This window comes from Oncorhynchus mykiss, chromosome 2 (genome assembly GCF_013265735.2).
Source record: "Oncorhynchus mykiss isolate Arlee chromosome 2, USDA_OmykA_1.1, whole genome shotgun sequence".
Taxonomy (NCBI): domain Eukaryota; kingdom Metazoa; phylum Chordata; class Actinopteri; order Salmoniformes; family Salmonidae; genus Oncorhynchus; species Oncorhynchus mykiss.
The window spans coordinates 77,056,984-77,080,649 of NC_048566.1; the positions used below are offsets into that span (position 1 = coordinate 77,056,984).

Consider the following 23,666-nt stretch of genomic DNA (forward strand, 5'->3'; position numbering starts at 1 on the left):
TAAAGAGAAACAAACAAACGAACATACAGCCTTGTAGGGCTCAAAAGCACCAATACAAAAACAAGATCCCACAAGCAACAGGTGGGAAAAGGCTACCTAAATATGATCCCCAATCAGAGACAATAGACTCTGATTGGGAACCATACCAGGCCAACATAGAAATACAAAAACTAGACTACACATAGAAATAATAAACTAGAACACCCCCCAGTCACGCCCTGACCTACTCCAAAATAAAAAATAAAGACTTTCTATGGTCAGGACGTGACATGTCTTGAGATGTTGCTTCAATTTATCCACATAATTCTCCTGCCTCATGGTGCCATCTATTTTGTGAAGTGCACCAGTCCCTCCTGCAGCAAAACACCCCCACAACATGATGCTGCCACCCCCGTGCTTCACGGTTGGGATGGTGTTCTTCGGCTTGCAAGCTTCCCCCTTTTTCTCAAACATAACGATGGTCATTATGGCTAAACAGTTCTATTTTTGTTTCATCAGACCAGAGGATATTTCTCCAAAAAGTATGATCTTTGTCCCTATGTGCCGTTGCAAACCGTAATCTGTTTTTTTTTATGGTGGTTTTGGAGCAGTGGATTCTTCCTTGCTGAGCGGCCATTCAGGTTATGTCGATATAGGACACGTTTTACTGTGGATATAGATACTTTTGTACCTGTTTCCTCCAGCATCTTCACAGGGTCCTTTGCTGCTGTTCTGGGATTGATTTGCACTTTTCGCACCAAAGTACATTCATCTCTAGGAGACAGGAAGCGTCTCCTTCTTGAGCGGTATGACAGCTGCGTGGTCCCATGGTGTTCATACTTCCGTACTATTGTTTGTACAGATGAACGTGGTACCTTCAGATGTTTGGAAACTGCTCCCAAGGATGAACCAGTGGAGGTCTACAATTTTTTTTCTGAGGTCTTGGCTGATTTCTTTTGATTTTCCCATGATGTCACGCAAAGAGGCACTGAGTTTGAAGGTAGGCCTTGAACTACATCCACAGGTACACCTTCAATTGACTCAAATTATGTCAATTCGCCTATCAGAAGGTTATAAAGTCCTGACATAATTTTCTGGAATTTTCCAAGCTGTTTAAAGGCACAGTCAACTTAGTGTATGTAAACTTCTGACCCACTGGAATTGTGATACATTGAATTATAAGTGAAATAATCTGTCTGTAAACAATTGCTGGAAAAATGACTTGTGTCATGCACAAAGTAGATGTCCTAACCGACTTGCCAAAACTATAGTTTGTTAACAAGACATTTGTGGAGTGGTTGAAAAATTCGTTTTAATGACTACAACCTAAGTGTATGCAAACTTCTGACTTCAACTGTAAATATTAGGACGAGCAATGTCGGAATAACTGACAGCTGTCTGCATATGTGTGTATTTACAGTGCCTTCGGAAAGTATTCAGACCCATTGACTTTTTCCACATTTTGTTACGTTACAGCCTTATTCTAAAATGGATTAAATCATCAACAAAAAATCCCTAGAAATCTACACACAATACCCCATAATGACAAAGAGAAGAAAAAAAAATCTTCACATTTATAAAAAATGAGAAACAGAAATAACTTCTTAAATATTCAAACCCTTTTCAAACCCCATGAGACTCGAATTGTGCTCAGGTGCTTCCTGTTTCCATTGATCATCCTTGAGATGTTTATACAACTTGATTGTGGTAAATGCAATTGGTTGGAAATGATTTGGAAAGGCTCATACCTGTCTATATTATGTCCCACAGTTGACAGTGTATGTCAGAGCAAAAACCAACCCTTGAGATCGAAGGAATTGTCCGTAGAGGTCCGAGACAGGATTGTGTTGAGGCACAGATCTGGGGTACCAAAAAAGGTCTGCAGCATTGGAGGTCCCCAAGAACACAGTAACCTCCATCAATTCTTAAATTGAAGAATTTTGGAACCACCAAGACACTTACTAGGGCTGGTTGCCCGGCCAAACTGAGCAATCAGGGAGGTGACCAAGAACCCAATGGTTACTCTGACAGAGCTCAAGTGTTCCTCTGTGGGGATGGAAGAACATTCCAGAAGAACAAGTATCTCTGCAGCACTCCACCAATCAGGCCTTTATGGTAGAGTGGACAGACGGAAGCCACTCCTCAGTAAAAGGCACATGACAGCCCGCTTGGAGTTTGCCAAAAGGCACCTAAAGGACTCTTAGACCATGAGAAACAAGATTATGTCTAATGAAACCAAGATTGAACTCTTTGGCATTGAATGCCAAGCGTCACGTCTGGAGGAAACCTGGCACCATCCCTACGGTAAAGCATTGTGGTGGCAGCATCATGCTGTGGGGATGTTTTTCAGCAGCAGGGACTGGGAGACTAGTCAGGATCGAGGCAAGATGAAGGTACAGAGAGATCCTTGATGAAAACCTGCTCCAGAGCATTCTGGACCTCAGACTGGGGAGAAGGTTCACCTTCCAACAGGACAACGACCCTAAGCACACAGCCAAGACAACTCAGGAGTGGCTTCGGGGGTAGGTCTCTGAATGTCCTTTAGGGGCCCAGCCAGAGTCCAGACTTGAACGCAATCGAACATCTCTGGAGAGACCTGAAAATAGCTGTGAAGCAACACTCCCCTGATAAACCTGATAGAGCTTGAAACGATCTGCAGAGAAGAATGAGAGAAACTCCTAAAATACAGGTGTGCCAAACTTGTAGCGTTATACCCAAGAAGACTCAGGGCTGTAATCGCTGCCAAAGGTGCTTCAACAAAGTACTAAGTGAAGGGTCTGAATACTTATGTAAATGTCATATCAGTTTTTTTTATGTATATAAATTAGCAAAAATTAAAGTTTTTGCTTTGTAATAATGGGGTATAGTGTAGATTGATGAGGGGGGAGAACGATTTAATACATTTTACACGAAGGCTGTAACCTAACAAAATGTGGAAAAAGTCAAGGGGTCTGAATACTTTCCGAAGGCGGTGTATGTCCAGACAGTGAGCCGTAGCAGGGAGCACACAGTGAAACTGTCAGTGACTCCATATGTACTTCAGGCCACGTCAGGCACGTCAGCCCTGCCCTGACACTGTTACTGTGGCACTGTGTATCACTGTGTGTTACTGTATGAATGCACACAAACACACCACACATACACACACACACACACACACACAGTTATTGACAGCCAATGTCATTGTGAGTGTTTACGAGGAGCAACAGTCCAGCTCATTAAGGTCTGATCATGTATCACAGAGTAAACACCATCAATCAACTGCAGTTAGCACACCTACAAACACACACACACTGAAATGAAAGACGTCTATGAGAGATTAAGAGACACTCTGTCAATGATCTAAGACCTCTCTAGTGATGTTCTTTTAACCCTGGCAACATCAAGGTGTTCCTGTTTTTCACAGGTTTTTATCCACAGCCACGCTGTGCAGCAAGAAGGTAGCATAGCATGAGCTAGTGAGTGTATTGAGGGGAGAATGAAAGAGAAAGATAGAAAGGAAAGGTACGAGTTATTAGGCATCCAAATTGGCCTTAGCAACTCTATTTTTGTCTTCACCTGGAGGCCGATACAAACGGAGAAATGGACAAGAGAAAAGATAATACATGAAATAGAGGGAGAAAATGAAAAAGAAAGAGTTTTGTAGATCCATTCAAGGTTGGGAGGGAGGGAAGAGAGGAGATGAGAGAGAAGGGCTCCCTCTGAGTCATACTTGGAGTTTTCCTCCCCCTCCACTACTCTCACACTCCCATCCCCAACCTCTCTACCTCTTTCTTACTTCTGTCCCTTCTTCCTCTCCGCCTGCTCTCTTGCTGTACATGCCTCCTCTGTCATTCATAAATAAAGCTTCCACTGTGTTACACTCTCTTTCTTACTTGACTGAATCATCTTCTCACTCACTCATTCACTCAAACCCTCTCTCTATCTCTCTCTCTATCTCTATCTCTCTCTCTCCCTTTCTCTCTCTCTCTCTCTCCCTTTCTCTCTCTCTCTCTCTCTCTGTCTCTCTCTCTCTCTCTCTCTCGCTCTCTCTCTCTCTCTCTCACACAGTGTGTGTGTTGAATACAGATGAGATAGGGACTGCACCACTCCCCAGCCCTCTCTGAACTGAAGGAGCCCTGAGAGCACACACACACACACACACACACACACACACACACACACACACACACACACACACACACACACACACACACACACACACACACACACACACACACACACACACACAGAAACAAACACACACACACACAGAAACAAACACAAACACACACAGAGCCTCAGTCTCAGGAAAGCGTGACTATCCGTCCCTCCGCTCACTTTCACTCCTTTATTCAACTACACTGGTCTGTGCCTTAGGGGTCCACTCTGCTCCTCCATTCCTTCCTCAATCCCCCTTTACTCCTCCTCACCTCTGATCTATCTCATCCCCTCATCCAATTCATCTTCTGCTGGTGATAAGATGAGAGATATCAGTCCTATACTCAACTTAAATCACATTTTCTGCTTCACATGCGCTGAATACAACAGGTATTATTTCACCTTACAGTGAAATGCTTACTTACAAGCCCTTAACCAACAATGCAGTTAAAAAATAAAAAAGAATAAGAAGTAAAAGTAACAAAGAATGAACAAATAACAGATCATGCTTTATGTCGTTTTTTCTTGAGTATGATGTTTTTTGGTGGAAGGGTGCTCTTCAGACAGACAACTCTCCAACAGATCACCAGTTTGGGGATACATCAGCAGACACAATGAGGACACAGATAGCTCATTTTAGCCACAGCCAGGCAGTGGTTGTGAGCCTGTAATGCTAACGTCATGGCACATGCAATCTACTCACTTGCGAATTACACTCATTGAAAATATCCTCTGTGAGCTTCATCTAGCTAGCTACCGGAAATATTTACAGCAGGACATAAACCGATATGGCTCTGGACGGATGTCCCAACTCTGCCCTTTCCTTTCTGCCAAACTGACTTTGGTCTAAGTACAGACGTGTACGTCAGAACATTTGTACATTGTCAGAGGCAAACCCATCTGTTTAGAGAGACTACTGATATGGAGTCGAATAAACCTTGAGACTTGCATCCCAAGTGTGCGTGTGCGTGTGTGTGTGTGTTCAAGAAGATGCAGTTGTTCTCTCTCTCTATTACTGCGGATTGAACCAAGTTTTAATAAAGCGTGCAGGGCTCCCAATCTAATAACAACTGCACTCTGGTTATTGGAATGCTCCCTGTACACACACACACACACGCACGCACGCACGCACACACACACACGCACACAAAATCATACTGAACAAACACCTTACTCATCACCTTCCACCCACCCACAGCAGTTCCACACAGACTGTAGTCAGACTGTACTCAGACACACTAGACATAGCATACAGTATCTGTAATATTTTCTCTGTCATGATCAATTACTGAACGTACTGTACCTGTCAAAAGTTTGGACACACCTACTCATTCAAGGGTTTTTCATTATTTTTACTATTTTCTACATTGTAGAATAGTAGTGAAGACAACAAAACTATGAAATAACACATATGGAATCATGTAGTAACCAAAAAAGTGTTAAACAAATCAAAATATATTTTATATTTGACATTCTTCAAAGGAGCTACCCCTTGCCTTGATGACAGCTGTACACTCTTGGCACTCTGTGAAGCATAGACCAGTGGCAATCTGTCCTTTGGAACCAAAAATCCTAAATCCAAACACCACCGTGTCTTTGTGAGACGCAGAGTAGGTGAACTGATGATTTCTGCATATGCATATGGCGGACATCGGGTGTTAGTATTCTTACTGTAACCATAGTAATGTCACAGTGTGTTTCCCAAATGCTGCATTGTACTGCTAAATGTGCAACCTGTATGCTATACTACATGTACAGTATGTACTGCATACAGTATTCACTATGCAAATAGTCTCCTATGTCCCTGTGGTGGAAAGGTACATAGAGTACGTTAGTGTTGTATTCTCTGTCAGTATTCTCTCTCTCTCTCTCTCTCTCTCTCTCTCTCTCTCTCTCTCTCTCTCTCTTTCTCATATCAAAGATCTTAGACTTTATATCCAGCAACCAATGGCATTTCTTAAAAACCCTGCCCACCAGAGGGATATTTTAAACCTACAAATTCAAGGTTTACTTTTGTTTTGTTGGTCTATAACAAAATGTTGTGTGCCAATATTGCATTGATGCATCCTTAACGTTTGACATGTGCTTTCACAGCATTCAAGTTAAACAACATGTAAGTTTACATTGTAAATAAAGTTATTGATGCTACCCTTTCTGCTATCACTAATTGGTGGCTGCGAGTTCAAAACCCCCTTCACGGCAAAGTTGTTATTTGAAGAAAGAGTGCTTCACTGTTGGTTCTCGAGTCAAATAACGCATATGTGACAAAGTAGATGATTGTAATATGTTGTACATGTAAGTGTAGCCAACACGTCTATGTAATGTAGCGACGATTATCTATGTAGCAGTGCCAATTATTTGTGTCGGTCTGCAAGAAGTACTCCAACAACAAGCTCCTCATAAAATGTATTTGTAATCTTAATTTCCAAGGTTTTGCCTGCGCTTCTCTTCTGTTCACAACACACTACCACAATTAGTGCAGGCCTAATATGTAGGCTTACATTTGAAGGGTAGCTTAAGCCTACATTGTGCCACCCCACCAAGCCATGTGTGACTTAGGTTGTTTCATAGGTTTTGCATAGGTTATTACTGTGCCTGTAATAGGCGGTGAAAGCATGTGCATGTGATTGGGATGACGAACAGAACATGCCATTTCACTTCTGTCATTATATCAAATGTAAGGCAAACCCGGACAACACTGGGCCAATTGTGCGCCCCCCTATGGGGACTCCAAGCCAGATGTTTTTCAGTCTGGATTCAAACCAGGAACTGTAGTGACGCCTCTTGCACTGAGGAGTGCCTTAGACCGCAATGCCACTCGGGAGCCCAATATCCAATACTGTAGCTTTTCAAACTGCGTGCCTGGGGACTGGGAGCGCAGCCTCGAGAGCGCACAGTGTATGCTACCTGTGATTTCATTATCTGATAACTTTTTTTATTTTGCAGTTTAAATTGACTGGATATATTCACTGCAGTTTTAAGACTAATATTGAGCTAATTATATCATTAATATGCATGCACTTCTAACTTGGGCTACACATCTCAAGCCTGTCTGTCTTCATTGTTCTGTTATCACAGTTACACATTTGGCCTCTCCGCTGCCTCGGCTATTCCTTTTAAATGTTGTGTCCCAGGAAAAGCCAGACTACAATAGCTTGTTGGACAGTTATTTTGACTTATTTTTCTTACTTATAGCCTATTGGAGGAGAGTGAATGTAAATAGGTTGCAGCATTAAGAACTGGCGGGGAGTTGGAAAGGAGAGAGAGCATCTCAGTGTCAGAAGAAGCCCATCACTAATTTCCAATGGTGGGCCTATCTTGGCACCGATACATCCTTACAAAATACAACATATAAGTGGCCTGCTATTGTACCTTTCTGGACCTTCTAAACTGTCGAGCTATAGGACATTTATATGTATATGCAGTGGGGCAAAAAAGTACTTAGTCAGCCACCAATTGTGCAAGTTCTCCCACTTAAAAAGATAAGAGCGGCCTGTAATTTTCATCATAGGTACACTTCAACTATGACAGATAAAATGAGAAAAAAAATCCAGAAAATCACATTGTAGGATTTTTAATGAATTTATTTGCAAATTATGGTGGAAAATAAGTATTTGGTCACCTACAAACAAGCAAGATTTCTGGCTCTCACAGACCTGTAACTTATTCTTTAAGAGGCTCCTCTGTCCTCCACTCGTTACCTGTATTAATGGCACCTGTTTGAACTTGTAATCAGAATAAAAGACACCTGTCCACAACCTCAAACAGTCACACTCCAAACTCCACTATGGCCAAGACCAAAGAGCTGTCAAAGGACACCAGAAACAAAATTGTAGACCTGCACCAGGCTGGGAAGACTGAATCTGCAATAGGTAAGCAGCTTGGTTTGAAGAAATCAACTGTGGGAGCAATTATTAGGAAATGGAAGACATAGAAGACAACTGATAATCTCCCTCGATCTGGGGCTCCACGCAAGATCTCACTCCATGGGGTCAAAATGATCACAAGAATGGTGAGCAAAAATCCCAGAACCACATGGGGGGACCTAGTGAATAACCTGCAGAGAGCTGGGACCAAAGTATCAAAGCCTACCATCAGTAACACACTACGCCGCCAGGGACTCAAATCCTGCAGTGCCAGATGTGTCCCCCTGCTTAAGCCAGTACATGTCCAGGCCCGTCTGAAGTTTGCTAGAGAGCATTTGGATGATCCAGAAGAAGATTGGGAGAATGTCATATGGTCAGATGAAACCAAAATATAACTTTTTGGTAAAAACTCAACTGTTTGGAGGACAAAGAATGCTGAGTTGCATCCAAAGAACACCATACCTACTGTGAAGCATGGGGGTGGAAACATCATACTTTGTGGCTGTTTTTCTGCAAAGGGACCAGGACGACTGATCCGTGTAAAGGAAAGAATGAATGGGGCCATGTATCGTGAGATTTTGAGTGAAAACCTCCTTCCATCAGCAAGGGCATTGAAGATGAAACGTGGCTGGGTCTTTCAGCATGACAATGATCCCAAACACACTGCCCGGGCAACGAAGGAGTGGCTTCGTAAGAAGCATTTCAAGGTCCTGGAGTGGCCTAGCCAGTCTCCAGATCTCAACCCCATAGAAAATCTTTGGAGGGAGTTGAAAGTTCGTGTTGCCCAGCAACGACCCCAAAACATCACTGCTCTAGAGGAGATCTGCAAGGAGGAATGGACCAAAATACCAGCAACAGTGTGTGTGAACCTTGTGGAGACTTACAGAATACGTTTGACCTCTGTCATTGCCAACAAAGGGTATATAACAAAGTATTGAGATAAACTTTTGTTATTGACCAAATACTTATTTTCCACCATAATTTGCAAATAAATTCATAAAAAATCCTACAATGAGATTTTCTGGATTTGTTTTTCTCATTTTGTCCGTCATAGTTGAAGTGTACCTATGATGAAAATTACAGGCCTCTCTCATCTTTTTAAGTGGGAGAACTTGCACAATTGGTGGCTGACTAAATACTTTTTTGCCCCACTGTGTATATATATGTATATATATATATATATATATATATATATATATATATATATATATATATATATATATATATATATATATATATATATATATACAGTGCCTTGCGAAAGTATTCGGCCCCCTTGAACTTTGCGAACTTTTGCCACATTTCAGGCTTCAAACATAAAGATATAAAACTGTATTTTTTTGTGAAGAATCAACAACAAGTGGGACACAATCATGAAGTGGAACGACATTTATTGGATATTTCAAACTTTTTTAACAAATCAAAAACTGAAAAATTGGGCGTGCAAAATTATTCAGCCCCTTTACTTTCAGTGCAGCAAACTCTCTCCAGAAGTTCAGTGAGGATCTCTGAATGATCCAATGTTGACCTAAATGACTAATGATGATAAATACAATCCACCTGTGTGTAATCAAGTCTCCGTATAAATGCACCTGCACTGTGATAGTCTCAGAGGTCCGTTAAAAGCGCAGAGAGCATCATGAAGAACAAGGAACACACCAGGCAGGTCCGAGATACTGTTGTGAAGAAGTTTAAAGCCGGATTTGGATACAAAAAGATTCCCCAAGCTTTAAACATCCCAAGGAGCACTGTGCAAGCGATAATATTGAAATGGAAGGAGTATCAGACCACTGCAAATCTACCAAGACCTGGCCGTCCCTCTAAACTTTCAGCTCATACAAGGAGAAGACTGATCAGAGATGCAGCCAAGAGGCCCATGATCACTCTGGATGAACTGCAGAGATCTACAGCTGAGGTGGGAGACTCTGTCCATAGGACAACAATCAGTCGTATATTGCACCAATCTGGCCTTTATGGAAGAGTGGCAAGAAGAAAACCATTTCTTAAAGATATCCATAAAAAGTGTTGTTTAAAGTTTGCCACAAACCACCTGGGAGACACACCAAACATGTGGAAGAAGGTGCTCTGGTCAGATGAAACCAAAATTGAACTTTTTGGCAACAATGCAAAACGTTATGTTTGGCGTAAAAGCAACACAGCTCACACCATCCCCACTGTCAAACATGGTGGTGGCAGCATCATGGTTTGGGCCTGCTTTTCTTCAGCAGGGACAGGGAAGATGGTTAAAATTGATGGGAAGATGGATGGAGCCAAATACAGGACCATTCTGGAAGAAATCCTGATGGAGTCTGCAAAAGACCTGAGACTGGGATGGAGATTTGTCTTCCAACAAGACAATGATCCAAAACATAAAGCAAAATCTACAATGGAATGGTTCAAAAATAAACATATCCGGGTGTAAGAATGGCCAAGTCAAAGTCCAGACCTGAATCCAATCGAGAATCTGTGGAAAGAACTGAAAACTGCTGTTCACAAATGCTCTCCATCCAACCTCACTGAGCTCGAGCTGTTTTGCAAGGAGGAATGGGAAAAAATGTCAGTCTCTCGATGTGCAAAACTGATAGAGACATACCCCAAGCGACTTACAGCTGTAATCGCAGCAAAAGGTGGCGCTACAAAGTATTAACTTAAGGGGGCTGAATAATTTTGCACGCCCAATTTTTCAGTTTTTGATTTGTTAAAAAAGTTTGAAATCCAATAAATGTCGTTCCACTTCATGATTGTGTCCCACTTGTTATTGATTCTTCACAAAAAAATACAGTTTTATATCTTTATGTTTGAAGCCTGAAATGTGGCAAAAGGTCGCAAAGTTCAAGGGGGCCGAATACTTTCGCAAGGCACTGTGTATATATATATATATATATATATATATATATAACTTTTAATACTGGGCTGAATAGTTGTGGTAAATTCAATAGATTGGACAAGATTTGGAAAGGCACAAACCTATAAGGTCCCACAGTTGACAGTACATGTCAGAGAAAAAACCAAGCCATGAGGTTGAAGGAATTGTCCATAGAGCTCTGAGACAGGATTGTGTTGAGGCACAGATCTGGGGAAGGGTACCAAAAGATGTCTACAAAATTGAAGGTCTCCAAGAACACAGTGTCCTCCATCATTCATCACCAAGACTCCTCCTAGAGCTGGCCGCCAAGCTAAACTGAGCAAATGCGGGAGAAGGGCCTTGGTCAGGGAGGTGAACAAGAACCCAATGGTCACTCTGATAGAGCTCCAGAGTTCCTCTGTGGCGATGGGAGAACCTTCCAGAAGGACAACCATTTCTGCAGCACTCCACCAATCAGGCTCAGTAAAAGGCACATGACAGCCCGCTTGGAGTTTGCCAAAAGGCACCTAAAGGACTCTCAGACCATGAGAAACAAGATTTTCTGTTCTGATGAAACCAAGATGGAACTCTTTGGCCTGAATGCCAAGCATCACGTCTGGAGAAAACCAGTGAAGCATGGTGGTGGCAGCATCATGCTGTGGGGATGTTTATTCTGTGGGAGACAAATCAGGATCAAGGGAAAGATGAACAGAGCAAAGTACAGAGAGAACCTTGATGAAAACCTTCTCCAGAGCGTTCAGCACCTCAGACTGGGGCGAAGGTTCACCTTCCAACAGAACAACGACCCTAAGCACACAGCCAAGACAATGCAGGAGTGGAATGTCCTTTAGGGGCCCAGCCAGAGGCCGGACTTGAACTCATTCTAACATCTCTGGAGAGACCTGAAAATAGCTGTTCAGCGAAGCTCCCCATGCAACCTGACAGAGCTTGAGAGGATCTGCAGAGAAGAAAGGGAGAAACTCCCCAAATACAGGTTCCGCTTGTATCATTATACCCAAGAAGACTCAAGGCTGTAATCGCTGCCAAAAGTGCATCAACAAAGTACTGCGTAAAGGGTCTGAATACTTATGTAAATGTGATATTTCTGTTTTTTTATACACTGGCAAACATTTCTAAAAACCTGTTTTTGCTTTGTCATTATTGGGTATTGTGTGTAGATTGATGAGGGGAAAACATTTAATTGAGTTTAGAATAAGATTGTAAAGTCATTATTTTTTGAAAAAGTCAAGGGGGTATACACGGTATACTGCTGTGTGTGTGTTAGTGTGCAAGAGAGACAGAGAGAGAGTATGGTTTAGTGTGTGCTGTGGGAGAGTGAATATTTATGTGTGTGTGAATGACTCAGCTTTGAGCAGCAGCGCGAGGCTTGGCTGAAATTAAAATGAGCTGTCGGTCGTCACACACACGCGCGCTCGTTTGGTGAGGATGCGGTGGAGCTTGCAGGCAGGGCAGGATGTGTGTGGAGTATAAATAACTCTGCATCGCCACTGATGCTATTTCTGGACCAGGCATCGTGACACTCAACCACAGGCAACCTCAGACAGGACACTGACACACACACACACACACACACACAGACACAGACACACACACAGACACACACACACAGACACACACACACACACACACACACACACACACACACACACACACACACACACACACACACACACACACACACACACACATACACACACAGACACACACACACACACACACACACACACTACTGCACTTACATACTCTACATACAAAGAAATACATACAGACACACACACCTCAGTCAAATGCATAACCTTCCAATCATAGTTTAAGCTCTAATGAGGTTTATTCTGCTCCTTTTGTACAGTATCTCTCTCCAGCTCCCTTTCATTCTCACCTCCCTCACCATCCCTCTTTGTCTTTCATTCTCTTTCCCTCCCTCTTTCTTTGTCCATCCCCTGTGTATGATGACTTTATTAGTATTTCATTGGGCCTGTCCTTGTCAGCAACAGTAAAATGGTGTGTGGAACAATAGTTGTCCAGCTATTGTTGCAGTGGAATGACTGCATAACACCCTGGCTCTCAGAGGTGTGAAGACTCTGTTGAGTTCCCAGTCCAGTATAAATTTCTCTTCGCATAGAATATAATGGGAACTATGACCCGTTGCTGCAGCTATGACTGTTTCCTACGGCTTGTGCTGCCTGCTTGTGCTGCCTGCTTGTGCTGCCTGCTACACATTCAAGATTAGTTGAGTTTCTGCCGCTTTACTAAGTGAAATGTTTTGAAACCAAGTTTAAAGCACTATACCACCAAAGCATTTGTTATTGTTCTATGAGGTGACTGAAACCCTGTGTTGTAATCATCTGTCCTCTGTCACCCACTGCTGTGTACCTGTGGAGGTGATTATTAACCCGTATGAAGCCTGTGGTGGTGTAGTACTGTAGCAGTTGTTGTCCAATGTTTGGCTGATCTATGTCCTGCTGAGGTGTTGATTGTGAACTGTTTGGCTAGTGTAGCTTTACACTGTATTACACCATGAGCGTTTGGCTTTAACCTCCGTCACTGACTCAGTCCCTCATCTTACTGTTATTATTTTCAGGTTATGCTTCTTCTCTCCTCTCCATCAACCCCATGTCCTATTTCCCTCGTTTTCTCACTGTTATTTCTCCCCCATGTTCCTCCTTGCCTTCCTCTTGAACTCTAAATATTCCCTTAATATCTTCTCCCTCTCTCTACTTTCTTCCCTCTATGTTTCTCCCTCTTTCCCTCTCTCTGGCCTTTCCCCCAGTGCATCCTGGGTAGTGAAAGAAACTCTGGTGCCACTTAGTCACTAAACACACACAGCTCTGTTTCAAGGCCACTGAGTGCCAACATCTGTTTCCCGCGGACAGTAGTCATGTGGCATGCCAACCAGGCCTTGGCACACGCCACAAGAGAGTGGCAGTATAAGGGTGACACTCTTAAAACAGGCCTTGTTCTGTGTGTATGTGTCTGTATCTGTTTGTTTTTTCTGTGTGTGTCTCAAGGGACCAGGGTTATTTGAGGTTTTTATAAAGTGTATTTCATCTGCTGTCACTCACTCTTACCCCCCCCCCCCCCCCCCCCCCCCCTTCTCTTTCACTCTCTCCAGAGTGATCGGTCATGGTCATCTTTGGTCAGTCGGGTTGTGTTTGCGGCACTGTCAGGGGTCGTTGCATGGTGTTCATGTGAACTGTTTTCCGGTTTTATTGGTGAGCCTGCCGCATGAAGCACACTGTTAATGTCACGTTGGTATAAATGATTCAGGAGACAGGCGCAGGAATGCGTAAAAGTTTTTTTTTATTACTCCCAAATTACGGCGTGTCGTGTGAAAGGCACGGGGGCGAAGACCAAAAAACACTATACAAAACACAGGGTTGAAACCCAAACAAAAGAGGAGTACCTCGATTAAATAACACAAGCGCACAATGATTTACACATGGGACGAGACCCGTAATCATCTGCACAATCCACAATGGGATGAATGCCAAAAAACAATAGAACAGGTACTCACACACACCAACGGACATTGTAACAATAATCGACAGCACTATGGTAAACCAAGAACACACTTATACAGTTACTAATCACTGGGAATAGGGGCCAGGTGTGCGTAATGAATGTTCTGGACGGATCCATGACAGTTAAATCGTTGGCTCATGTCTTGTGACTGGGTTATGGGGAGCAGAACCAATCAGAAAGACCTGTGGGATTTGTTTCCTGACCCTCAATAATCTGTAGTTCAGCATGTCATCCTGATCAGACGTTGGTGGTTCAAAAATGATGCATTCGTGTTGGAATAGAAAACATGACTCCAAATGATACTTAATATTTCTGCACACTTTTTAAAAAAGTTTCACTTTTCTTACATACCCAATAGTTAACATTCATCAATATAGGGGACCATAGTTGTCATGAATAGAATACAATGTTCATGTGATTTGAGGTGTTAGTTTGGAGTGACTCAGATGAAACATTTAATTTGAAGTATGAATGTTGATGTGGGATATGAGTTGAAATCAGAGAGAGGATTAAGTGGTGACGCGATGCTGTGGGGTTTTTGAGGAGCTTAAAGTGGCTGTCTGCTAATTGGCAGGCTGGTTTCCTGGTCCTTGATTACAGCTAGCACAGGGTGTATTCAGCTGGAGAAGGTGAATTAGAGGGGGGGAATCAGCTCCCTGAAGGTCTACCACTTTTCACTGTTGACACGTTTCTGAATGGAGTGAAGGCAAGCTGATGGCTTAGTGCTGTGTACTGATTCCGTGCCAAGTTAGCGTAGAGAGGGCGTATACGCAGGAGATTCACAATGATGCAGGTTTAAGCTATGATTAGAGAGAGGGATCAGAGCATGTTTCCTCCACCAGAAAGGGTCGATGCAACTGCTTTTCCCGATCATAGTGAACCCTGCCTGTGCTCAGAGTTCTTGGACTGGGCGTCTGGTTCCTTGCTGATTTGCTATTGGTAATGTAGCAGATGTGAACTCGGATGCTAGTGAAGTGCTAGTGCAGTTGCCAAATGATTGTGACGTCACCTGTCCTGTGATGTAAGAAGTCAACTGTTGCGAATTTATCCTCCTATTCAGGAAAAATCATTTTGACATACCAATAATCCAACATGTTAACATCCCATCATTCTAACATTCTCCAGACCAGCCCCATGCTGCAACCTGACTTTGCCGTAACCTAGCAACCATGGAAGGATGAGGCTCAGTGAAGCACAGCCAGAGTTCCAGCTGGTGTTCTCTGGTGTGTGTTTGTGTGTGTGTGTTTTCTTGTGTGTGTGTATGTGTGTGTGCTGGAATATATGCGTGTTCAGCTATTTAGCCTTCTTGTTAGCCTGTGTGTGCTAGGGGTAATGTGTGTGTGACAAAATATATGTGTGTCCAGCTCTTTAGCCTTCTTGTTAGCCTGTGTGTGCTAGGGGTAATGTGTGTGTGTGTTGGGATAATGGATGAGCTTAGTGGAAATGAGCGCTTGTCTCAGTCCTGCAGCGAAGATCAATATCAACCATACATTCATCTCTAATTACCACAGCAAGTCTCACATGAACACACGCACACACACAAGTTCTTAGCCGTGACTAAGAGCACACACATCCCCTTCTAATGCAATATCTGATGGCTAGCTACTTCGTGATTGCCATTGGTGGGTATGTGTCTGTTATTTTGAGGAAATAAAATGTCAGGTATTCCTTGGTAATGAGGCCTTCTGACATCAATGGGACTTCCTGGTTAAATAAAGGTTAATATTTAAATAAAAACATTCAATTGTCTCCACTTTATCCACAAAGGATACAAGAACTGTGTGATTATTGACTCCACTCAACATTCTGTTACATCGACTTCCCTTTCAGCCACAGTGGAGACTCATCTGTTAACCTGCAATGTACTGTACATTTGCTGTAGTTAACTATTTTTTTTGTTCTCTCTCTCTCTCTCTCTCTCTCTCTCTCCCTCTCTCTCTGTCTCTCTCTCCTTCTGTCTCTCTCTGTCTGTCTCTCTCTCTCTCTTCCCCTGTGTCAGTGTTGAGTATAGGAGAAGGAGGTTTCTGGGAGGGCACGGTCAAGGGGAGAACAGGCTGGTTCCCTGCCGACTGTGTGGAAGAGGTTCAGATGAGACAGTATGACCCTCGGCTAGGTAAGGACTGGAGAACACACACACGGGCATACACAACATACACTCTCACTATTCACTGGGTGAACTTACTTGGGTTACCTAGCCCTGTCCACAGGGTGGTGGAACTATGGGTGCTGTCCACAGTGCTGAACAGGCTGGTGGAACTATGGGTGCTGTCCACGGTGCTGAACAGGGGGTGGAACTATTTACTGCTGTCCACGATGCTGAACAGGCTGGTGGAACTATGGGTGTTTGGTCACGGTGCTGAACAGGCTGGTTGATCTATAGCTGTTGTCCACGGTGCTGAACAGGCTGGAAGAACTATAGGTGCTGTCCACGGTGCTGAACAGGCTGGTGGCACTATAGGTGCTGTCCACGGTACTGAACAGGCTGGTGGAACTATAGGTGCTGTCCACGGTGCTGAACAGGCTGGTGGAACTATAGGTGCTGTCCACGGTACTGAACAGGCTGGTGGAACTATAGGTGCTGTCCACGGTGCTGAACAGGCTGGTGGAACTATTTTATTTTTTTATTTATTTCACCTTTATTTAACCAGGTAGGCAAGTTGAGAACAAGTTCTCATTTACAATTGCAACCTGGCCAAGATAAAGCAAAGCAGTTCGACACATACAACGACACAGTTACACATGGAGTAAAACAAACATACAGTCAATAATACAGTATAAACAAGTCTATATACGATGTGAGCAAATGAGGTGAGATAAGGGAGGTAAAGGCAAAAAGGCCATGGTGGCAAAGTAGATACAATATAGCAAGTAAAACACTGGAATGGTAGATTTGCAATGGGAGAATGTGCAAAGTAGAAATACAAATAATGGGGGTGCAAAGGAGCAAAATAAATAAATAAATAAAATACAGTAGGGAAAGAGGTAGTTGTTTGGGCTAAATTATAGGTGGGCTATGTACAGGTGCAGTAACCTGTGAGCTGCTCTGACAGTTGGTGCTTAAAGCTAGTGAGGGAGATAAGTGTTTCCAGTTTCAGAGATTTTTGTAGTTCGTTCCAGTCATTGGCAGCAGAGAACTGGAAGGAGAGGCGGCCAAAGAAAGAATTGGTTTTGGGGGTGACTAGAGAGATATACCTGCTGGAGCATGTGCTACAGGTGGGAGATGCAATGGTGACCAGCGAGCTGAGATAAGGGGGGACTTTACCTAGCAGGGTCTTGTAGATGACATGGAGCCAGTGGGTTTGGCGACGAGTATGAAGCGAGGGCCAGCCAACGAGAGCGTACAGGTCGCAATGGTGGGTAGTATATGGGGCTTTGGTGACAAAACTATAGGTGCTGTCCACTGTGCTGAACAGGCTGGTGGAGCTATTGGTGCTGTCCACAGTGCTGAACAGGCTGGTGGAACTATAGGTGCTGTCCACAGTGCTGACTCAGCCCTGTATGTACAATATTATGTATGCTGACCTCTAATGTTTATACCCTGACTGCGGACACACACAAACAAATGCATGCACGCACATTCACACACACACACACACACACACACACACACACACACACACACCTGAAGATGCCCACAAACACATGATCTACTCTCACGTACTCTGTTGAGGAGGTGTCTCACTCAGAAAGAAGTTAAAAAGAGCACATAAAAAGACATAGGGGAAAACATACACCTGCCAAAATAATGGAAACACTTAAGTCTTAGTCACCAGGTCTCAACCCAATTGAACACTTATGGGAGATTCTGTAGCGGCGCCTGTGTTAGCGATTTCCACCACCATCAACAAATGATGGAATTTCTCGTGGAATAATGTTGTCACATCGCTCCAATAGAGTTCCAGAGAAAAGTAGAATTTATGCCAAGGTGCATTGAAGCTGTCCTAGCTCATGGTGGCCCTTATGTTGGTGTTTCCTTTATTTTGGCAGTTACTTGTATATGTTGCATTCATTAATGTACTCTCTATCTCTGCATGTTTAGAGTAACAGTCAATACATACACTATACATTGATTATCGGAAAGTAATCAGACACCTTCAATTTTTCCACATTTTGTTACATTACAGCCTTATTCTAAAATGTATTAAATATTTTTTTTGCCCTCATCAATCTACACACAATACCCCATAATGACAAAGTGAAAACAGGTTTTTTATATTTTGTATGTATTAAAAAAGTTTAAAAACTATTCAGACCCTTTGCTATGAGACTTGAAATTGAGCTAAGGTGCATCCGGTTTCCATTGATGATCCTTCATATGTTTCTACAACTTTTTTGGAGTCCACCTGTGGTAAATTGATTGGAGATGATTTTGAAAGGTCTCACAGTTGATAGTGCATGTCATAGCAAAAACCAAGCCATGGCCGCCCGGCCAAACTGAGCAATCGGGGGAGAAGGGCCTTGGTCAGGGAGATGACGGAGCTTCAAAGTTCCTCTGTTGAGATGAGAGAACCTTTCAGAAGGACAACCATCTTTGCAGCACTCCACCAATCAGGCCTTTATGGTAGAGGGGCCAGACTGAAGTCACTCCTCAGTAAGAGGCACATGGAGTTTGCCAAAAGGCACCTAAAGATTTTCTGGTCTGATGAAACCTAGACTGAACTCCAAGCATCACTTCTGGAGGAAACCAGGTACCGCTCATCACCTGGCCAATATTATTTCTACGGTGAAGCATGGTGGTGGCAGCATCTTGCTATGAGGATGTTTTTCAGAGGCAGGGACTGGGAGACTAGTCAGGACAAGGGAAAAATGAATGGAGAAAATTACAGAGAGATCCTTGATGAAAACCTGTTTCAGACTGGGGCAAAGGTTCACATTTGGGTCTGAATACTTATGTAAATGTGATATTTCTATTTAATCTGAAAACTTTCTGAATAAACTGTATCTACAAAAGTATCTGGACACCCCTTCAAATGAGTGGATTTGGTACTGACAGGTGTATAAATCGACAGCACAGCCATGCAATCACCATCATTTTTTGGCACAATGACGCTGACAGAGATGGTCGACTCGCTTCGCGTTCTTAGGAAACTATGCAGTATTTGTTTTATTTATGTATTATTTCTTACACTGTTTCCCCAGGAAATCTTAAGTCTTATTACATATAGCCGGGAAGAACTATTGGATATAAGAGCAACGTCAACTTACCAACATTACGACCAGGAATCCGACTTTCCCGAAGCGGATCCTCTGTTTGGACCATCACCCAGGACAATGGATCTAATCCCAGAAGCCGACCCAAAACGGCGGCACCGCAGAAGGGGCCGACAGAGCAGCCAACTGGTCAGGCTCCTTGGACGTGCTCATCGCCCATCGCTCCAGAGTATACTACTCACCAATGTCCAGTCTCGTGACAACAAGGTAGATTAAATTCAAGCAAGGGTTGCCTTCCAGAGAGACATCAGAGATTGTAACATTCCCTGTTTCACGGAAACATGGCTCTCTCGGGATATGTTGTTGGAATCGGTTCAGCCACTGGTCTTCTCCATGCATTAAGCTGACAGAGATAAACACCTCTCTGGGAAGAGGAAGGGCAGGGGTGTATGCTTCATGATTAACGACTCATGGTGTAATCATAACAACATACAGGAACTCAAGTCCTTATGCTCACCTGACCTAGAATTCCTTACAATCAAATGCCGGCCATATTATCTCCAAAGAGAATTCTCGTCAGTTATCATCACAACTGTATACATTCCCCCTCAAGCAGACACCACAACGGTCCTCAAGGTACTTCACTGGACTCTATGTAAACTGGAAACCATATATCCTGAGGCTGCATTTATTGTAGCTGGGGATTTTCACAAAGCAAAATTGAGAACAAGGCTACCTAAATTATTTTAGAATATTGATTGCAGTACTCGGGGGGGGGGTAATACACTCGATCACTGCTACTCTAACTTCTGCAATGCATACAAAGCCCTCCCCCGCCCTCCCTTTGGCAAATCCAACTACAGCGCCATCTTGCTCCTAGCGTCTTATAGGCAGAAACTCAAACAGGATATAACAGTGACTAGAACCATTCAACGCTGGTCTGACCAATCGGAATCCACGCTTCAAGACTCGGTGAGTGAGTTTATAAGGAAGTGCATTGGAGATGTTGTACCCACTGTGACTATTAAAACCTACCGTAACCAGAAACTGTGTATGGATGGCGGCATTCGCGCCAAACGGAAAGCACAAACCACCGCATTTAACCATGGAAAGAGGTCTGGGAATATGGCTGAATATAAACTCTGTAGTTAGTCCCTCTGCACGGCAATCAAACAAGCGAAATTACGGAACAGGGACAAAGTGGAGTCGCAATTCAACGGCTCAGACACGAGACGTATGTGGCAGGGTCTATAGGAAATCACGGACTACAAGAAGAAAACCAGCCACGTCATGGACACCAACGTCACACTTCCAGACATACTAAACACCTTCTTTGCCCGCTTTGAGGATAATACAGTGCCACCGTCACGGCACTCTAACAAGGACTGCGCCCCCCTCTCCTTCTCCGTGTCCGACTTGAGTAAAACATTTAAACGTGTGAACCCTCGCAAGGCTGCATCCCGAGCCGCGTTCTCAGAACATGCGCAGACCAGCTGGCTGGTGTGTTTACAGACATATTCAAACGCTCCCTATCCCAGTCTGCTGTCACCACATGCTTCAAGATGGCCACCATTGTTCCTGTACCCACGAAGGCAAAGATAACTGAACTAAATGACTACCGCCCCAGAGCACTCACTTTTGTCATCATGAAGTGCTTTGAGAGACTAGTCAAGGATCATATTACCTCCACCTTACCAATCACCCTAAACCCACTTTAATTTGCATACAGCCCCAACAGGTCCAAAGACGATGCAATCGCCATCACACTGAACACTGCCCTATCCCATCTGGACAAGAGGAATACATACGTAAGAATGCTATTCATTGACTACAGCTCAGCATTCAACACCATAGTTTCCTCCAAGCTCATCATCAAGCTGGAGGTCCTGGGTCTCAACCCCGCCCTATACAATTGGGTCCTGGACTTTCTGACGGGCCGCCCCAAAGGTGGTGTAAGTAGGAAACAACATCTCCACTTCAGTGACCCCCAACACTGGGACCCCACAAGGATGTGTGCTCATCCCCCTCCTGTACTCCTTGTTCACCCACGACTGCCTGGCCATGCACGCCTCTAACTCAATCATCTAGTTTGCAGATGACACTACAGTAGTGGGCTTGATTACCAACAATGACGAGACAGCCTCCAGGAAGGAGGTGAGGGCCCTGGGAGTGTGGTGTGAGGAAAATAACCTCTCACTCAGCATCAACAAAATAAAGGAGATGATCGTGGACTTCAAGAAACAGCAGAGGGAGCACCCCCCTATCCACATCGAAGGGACAGCAATGGAGAAGGTGAACAGTTTTAAGTTCCTAGGCATACACATCACATACAAACTGAAATGGTCCACCCACACAGTGTGTGGTGAGGAAGGCGCTGCAGCGGCTCTTCAACCTCGAGAGGCTGAAGAAATTTGGCTTGTCACCCAAACCCCTGTCAAACTTTTACAGATGCACAATCGGGAGCATTCTGTCGGGCTGTATCACAGCCTGGTACGGCAACTGCACTGCCTTCAACCACAAGGCTCTCCAGTGGATGGTGCAGTCTGGGCAAACTACCTGCCCTCCATGACACCTACAGCATCCGATGTCACAGGAAGGCCAAAAAGATTATCAAGGACAACAACCACCTGAGCCACTGCCTGTTCACACTGCCACCATCCGGTGAGGTCAGTAAAGCTGGGGTCGAGAGACTGAAAAACAGCTTCTATCTCAAGGCCATCACTAACTCAGAGAAGCTGCTGCATACATTGAGACAACAATCACTGGACACTTTTATAAATGGATCACAATAAACTATAAATAATGGCACTTTAATAATGTTTACATATCTTACATTACTCATGTCATATGTACAGTATGTACTGTATTTTATACTATCTATTGTACCTTGCCTATGCCGCTAGCCCATCCATTTATTTACATGTACATACAGTGCCTTGCGAAAGTATTCGGCCCCTTTGAACTTTGCGACCTTTTGCCACATTTCAGGCTTAAAACATAAAGATATAAAACTGTATTTTTTTGTGAAGAATCAACAACAAGTGGGACACAATCATGAAGTGGAACGACATTTATTGGATATTTCAAACTTTTTTAACAAATCAATAACTGAAAAATTGGGCGTGCAAAATTATTCAGCCCCTTTACTTTCAGTGCAGCAAACTCTCTCCAGAAGTTCAGTGAGGATCTCTGAATGATTCAATGTTGACCTAAATGACTAATGATGATGAATACAATCCACCTGTGTGTAATCAAGTCTCCGTATAAATGCACCTGCACTGTGATAGTCTCAGAGGTCCGTTAAAAGCGCAGAGAGCATCATGAAGAACAACGAACACACCAGGCAGGTCCGAGATACTGTTGTGAAGAAGTTTAAAGCCGGATTTGGATACAAAAAGATTCCCCAAGCTTTAAACATCCCAAGGAGCACTGTGCAAGCGATAATATTGAAATGGAAGGAGTATCAGACCACTGCAAATCTACCAAGACCTGGCCATCCCTCTAAACTTTCAGCTCATACAAGGAGAAGACTGATCAGAGATGCAGCCAAGAGGCCCATGATCACTCTGGATGAACTGCAGAGATCTACAGCTGAGGTGGGAGACTCTGTCCATAGGACAACAATCAGTTGTATATTGCACAAATCTGGCCTTTATGGAAGAGTGGCAAGAAGAAAGCCATTTCTTAAAGACATCCATAAAAAGTGTCATTTAAAGTTTGCCACAAGCCACCTGGGAGACACACCAAACATGTGGAAGAAGGTGCTCTGGTCAGATGAAACCAAAATTGAACTTTTTGGCAACAATGCAAAACGTTATGTTTGGCGTAAAAGCAACACAGCTGAACACACCATCCCCACTGTCAAACATGGTGGTGGCAGCATCATGGTTTGGGCCTGCTTTTCTTCAGCAGGGACAGGGAAGATGGTTAAAATTGATGGGAAGATGGATGGAGCCAAATACAGGACCATTCTGGAAGAAAACCTGATGGAGTCTGCAAAAGACCTGCGACTGGGACGGAGATTTGTCTAACAACAAGACAATGATCCAAAACATAAAGCAAAATCTACAATGGTATGGATCAAAAATAAACATATCCAGGTGTTAGAATGGCCAAGTCAAAGTCCAGACCTGAATCCAATC

At 43.6% G+C, this 23,666-nt stretch overlaps 1 protein-coding gene across 3 annotated transcripts in view; it reads left to right on the top strand.

Annotated features, from left to right (window-relative positions):
- Nucleotides 1-23,666, top strand: part of LOC110502025 (SH3 and multiple ankyrin repeat domains protein 3-like) — a 296,396-nt gene that overhangs the window by 193,535 nt on the left and 79,195 nt on the right. For all 3 annotated transcript variants that reach the window (XM_036955942.1, XM_036955945.1, XM_036955949.1), the window contains one exon: nt 16,373-16,486. In XM_036955942.1, the coding sequence (XP_036811837.1) occupies nt 16,373-16,486 (114 nt within the window). The remainder of the gene's footprint in view (nt 1-16,372; nt 16,487-23,666) is intronic.